This window comes from Mus caroli, chromosome 2 (genome assembly GCF_900094665.2).
Source record: "Mus caroli chromosome 2, CAROLI_EIJ_v1.1, whole genome shotgun sequence".
NCBI lineage: Eukaryota > Metazoa > Chordata > Mammalia > Rodentia > Muridae > Mus > Mus caroli.
The window spans coordinates 143,553,312-143,557,969 of NC_034571.1; the positions used below are offsets into that span (position 1 = coordinate 143,553,312).

The window sequence follows — 4,658 nt, forward strand, 5'->3', positions numbered from 1 at the left end:
GCCTGCCTCTGCCTCCCGAGTGCTGGGATTAAAGGCGTGCGCCACCACGCCCGGCTAATAAATATCTTAAAAGCCACAGATAATCTGCAGGGTTGCAGTGGGAAGACAATGAATACTTCTGTTCTTTGAAAAGATGCTCTGTAAAGTTTTTGCAAAGCTAGAGTATCTGAGCAGTCAAGAGCTGATACATTTTCAAGGTATTGTTTGAAGATGCTTAGGAGGGACTCTGTTCACGTGTTAAATGGGCAACTAAAGAAACACAGCAAAGAGGGAAAGCACAGCTAAAAAATCTGGAGCTTTTCATTTTTAAATGTGTAAAAAGATGTTTCAAAATATTAGTGTGTATCTTTGTAGTATATTTCACCCTCCACACTGAAATTCATATATGAATTCAAAGTAAGTAGCTAATTCCATACCATGCAGAAGTCAAGCTTTTATTTAGTAAAGCTGAAAATATTTTGAATTGAACTCAGTTTTTATGTTTCTACCTTCCCAAACTGGACCTATGATTTGAATCAGACTATATGTGATGGAAGAATTATCTAAGATTTCTTTCATATTCTTCTATTTAATGCCCAATGCTACTATCATGCAGCCTTCTATAGTGTTGTATGGATTGTTTACATATTGACAGAAGCCACCTAGGAAAGGCTAGGCAAGCAAGTGAGTTTCCTGGACCCACCATTTTGCATGGCTGTGATGGGTGCAATCTGGAGAGGCACAGCCCGAGAGACTTCATGCCAGGATTGCTTCTTGCTACTGATATGCCTTTCTGATACTATCACATAGCCTAATGATTCCTGGGCATCAGCCCACCCTATTGGGCAAATTTCTTGCAGATTAACATGAAGATGAATTTTCTTGAGCTAATGCTGCTTAGATGAATTAATGACTTTATAGAATTCCTAACTTGATTCAAATAGTTTTAAGAAGAAAATATAAGGAGATGTTTTAGTTGTTTTGTCAGAAAAATGTAATAAAGTTAGGGTCAAGAATAGAATGTGTTCCCTCATAGAATAGAAAGTAAAGGCTGCATAATAATAAGGACTACAACGAGCCTTCATAAATTACACTAAGAAGAGAAATGGGTTTGGGACAAATTTGTGATTAAGAAAAAACATTCATTCTAGGTCAAGTCCATGGATGAAGCCACAGGTGTGCACTATGATAAAGAAAGGCCATGTAAAACTGTTGCTTTGAACTTATAAGTAGCTTATAGAATGAAACACTGCTTTGAACTTACTATGACATTCTACTGTAACTTCTCTTTCTCAAAAAAAGATTTATTTATTTATTTATTTATTTATTTATTTATTTATTTATTATATGTAAGTACACTGTAGCTGTCTTTAGACACCCCAGAAGAGGGTGTCCGTAATGATATGGTTGGTTATGAGCTACCATGTGATTGCTGGAATTTGAACTCAGGACCTCTGGAAGATCAGTCAGTGCTCTTAACCACTGAGCCATCTCTCCAGCCCCTTTTGTAACTTCTCTTTTGTGTAACATTTTATCTATGAGGTAATTTTATAAAGAACTTTTGTCTAAGAAGGTATAAAAAGGCTGCAAAAAGAAACAAAGTGTGGCTGTTGGGGCTCTGCTCCACCCACCAAATATATATATATATGTATATATGTCTATCTGTATGTATATACATATGTATGCAGGTATATGTGTATGTATATAAGTATGCATATGCACTTGCAAAACCATAAAACAGATGGTTGAGCCTGATGAGGGGGGAGGGAAGGGGGAGAGGAGATGGGGAGGGGGAGGAGAGATGAAGAGGAAGGGGAAGGGGAAGGGGAAGAGGGAAAGAGGGAGGGAGGAGGGAGGGAGCATATGAGCACAGGAACACCTATAAAGTGTATATCTGAGCCTCTTGCCCTCTTGCCTGGCGAAAGGGGAGCAGGGGTGGGGGGGCTTTAAGCCAAAGAGAAAAGATCCCAAGTAACTAAGCTTTCTGCTTAATCCCTTGCTGCTATTTAAGCAGGAGTTAAATTGCCAGAAGTAAGCAGATTTCGGATCTGACTGCTTACTCCATACCCACTTTTGCTGTCTTCCCTGGGAACTGGATGCTGGGCCAGCCCCCACCGGCAAATCTCAAAGTAACTAAGATATCAGGGCACCAAAGATAAAAATAAAAACAGGAAAACTTTACCTAAATCATCAATTGGGTCCAGAGTAAATCCTTCATCTTCATTTGATAGTAATGTTATTTCATTTATTTCTTCATCTTCAGGTATACATTGGTCATCTGAATTACCTGGTTCTACTAATAAAAGCACCATAAAAGAAAAAGCAAAAACATATGACTATGCTACATATTAGAAGAGAATGTGAGAAATAAAGTAAAGAATAATTGAGGACACACTGCTAGCTGGGGTTATATATAAATTCCTAGAATCACAGAGGGAAAAAGGCTCAGTAATAAATGGTCTGAGACCTACAACATTTGAATGTCAATGACATCACCCTCTTTTGCATATGAAATATCTCAGGCTGGGCTATAGTCACAGCAGAAATGAAAACAAAAATATTGCCAATATAAGTTTTCTATTATAACCAAAATATTTATGTTCACTTGAACTGTCCATGGACTTAATAGACCCATAGCTAAGTTTTGATTGCCCAATAATTTTTATATTTTTTAATTTTGATTACTGTGCTGGAAAGCAAATGTAACATCAAACATTGAAAAAGACAAAAATGAGGTTAACTTGACTTTAAATTCCTTAGGGAAAAGTACTATCTTCAAGACCTCAACTTCTCTGAGACACTCTGATAAGAATTTCAAGTAGAGGAAAATATGCTCGTTGGAAAATTTATAATCTCTCAAATTATTTGTCAATGTGATATTTTCTCTTCCCATATAGCATACATTATTTTTTAGGATTTGAAAGCATACTACTCTAAGTGTGATCTATGAAAGTCAGTCCTTGTTAACTCCCTTTTCAGAATCTAACTTCCTGTGCTATAAAAGCGCCCCAAGGACAGTATTCTCCATTGTATTCTCCACTGTATTCTCCACTGTATTCTCCATTGTATTCTCCACTGTAGTACTGCTGAAACTTAACAAGTTCTGAGACTTGATTCGAACATCTGTATCTGTACATTTTCTATGCAAAGGACTTCAACATACCCATTATACTACTGGGAAGCTCAGGAGGCAGAGAAACTTCTTTGTTCAAATATGCTTCTTCTAAAGAGGTACTCTCATCTTGCAATAGATTGTCTTTAAAAGAATAAACAAATATCTTTATTCACTAAACATGCACTATCATTATTTTACATAGGACACTTTACTCCAGATTCTTAAACTGTTTGTTTTTATTCCATATGAGGTCATATAACTGAGTTAGGAAGGGCAGTGAGTGAAAACTCTGGCAACAAGGAAAACCAATTAACAATCAAATGTATTTCTGGCAGGGCTCACCCATGCTTCATTGTACCACTTTAGCGTGGCCTTGGGTCTGAACCCACAAAGTGCACTTTGCACTGCGTGTGCTATCACGTGTCACACATGCCACAAACACTGAAATATCTTGGCACAGATCCAAGATTACTGTATGTTATGAATTCCATTATTTTTACTATGTGTACAACATTTTCTATTCTAACAGAAACATAATGACTTTATTATAGTAAATACATTTAATACTTTCCTAAAATATCTCCTTGTAAATTAGCACACTCTTAGATTATAACTAAACATTCTTATATCATCTTGCATTACTACTTATGCAGATCAGTGTTACAAATTCAGCATTACAGTTTCTAAAATTGGGCTGGAGAGATGGCTCAGCAGTTAAGAGCACCGACTGCTCTTCCAAAGGTCCTGAGTTCAAATCCCAGCACCACATGGTAGCTCACAACCATCTGTAATGAGATCTGACACCCTCTTCTGGTGTGTCTGAAGACAGCTACAGTGTACTTAGATATAGTTAATAAAAGGTAAATCTTTAGAAAAAAATCTAAAATAGAAATATTGATCAGTGATGAAAAACACTGAAAATGTCCTACACTCTGAAGTATCCAAAGTTTAGCAGAGACTTTTCTTATTGTCAGTAAATGAGCACCATCTCAATTTCATGTCTATTTATTTTAACAAGTGGGAAAATGATACAGTGTACCAAATAATTGTTTTAGGATATATCTCTTTAATTTATTTTCAGTAAATACTTTGTATGATGGTTTATATAGACATTTAAACATTGTTTTAATATGTTTTTAAGTTTTATGTGTATGGGTGTTTGCTTGTGTATATTTTTGCATCACATGCATGCAGTGCCCAAAGAACACAGAAGGCAGCTTTGGATTTACGGGATCTGGAGTTAGAGATGGTTGTGAGCCTTACTGTGGATGCTAGGAATTGAACCCAGGACCTCTGGAAGAGCAGTCAGTGCTCTTAACCACTGAGCTCTCTCTCCAACCCTTTGTATACATATTTTATATACCTATATACCCAGGACCACATAGGAATTTCTTGGGCAAAAGGGGGTTGTGGATGGAAAAAGGTTCAAGAAGCCCTGGTTTACACAAGGGCTAACCACACTTCTTTCTTCCCCTGACTCCTCTTTTCTCTTCTCTTCTCTTCTCTTCTCTTCTCTTCTCTTCTCTTCTCTTCTCTTCTCTTCTCTTCTCTTCTCTTCTCTTCT

The 4,658-nt window shown here is 36.9% G+C and overlaps 1 protein-coding gene across 1 annotated transcript in view; it reads right to left on the reverse strand.

Moving 5' to 3' along the window:
- Rad21l1 (RAD21 cohesin complex component like 1) overlaps positions 1-4,658 on the reverse strand; it is a 25,884-nt gene that overhangs the window by 10,295 nt on the left and 10,931 nt on the right. The window contains exons 7-8 of the mRNA XM_021156125.1: positions 3,143-3,235; positions 2,162-2,275 (exon numbers count right to left, since the gene is read on the reverse strand). Coding sequence (XP_021011784.1) covers positions 2,162-2,275; positions 3,143-3,235 — 207 coding nt within the window. The remainder of the gene's footprint in view (positions 1-2,161; positions 2,276-3,142; positions 3,236-4,658) is intronic.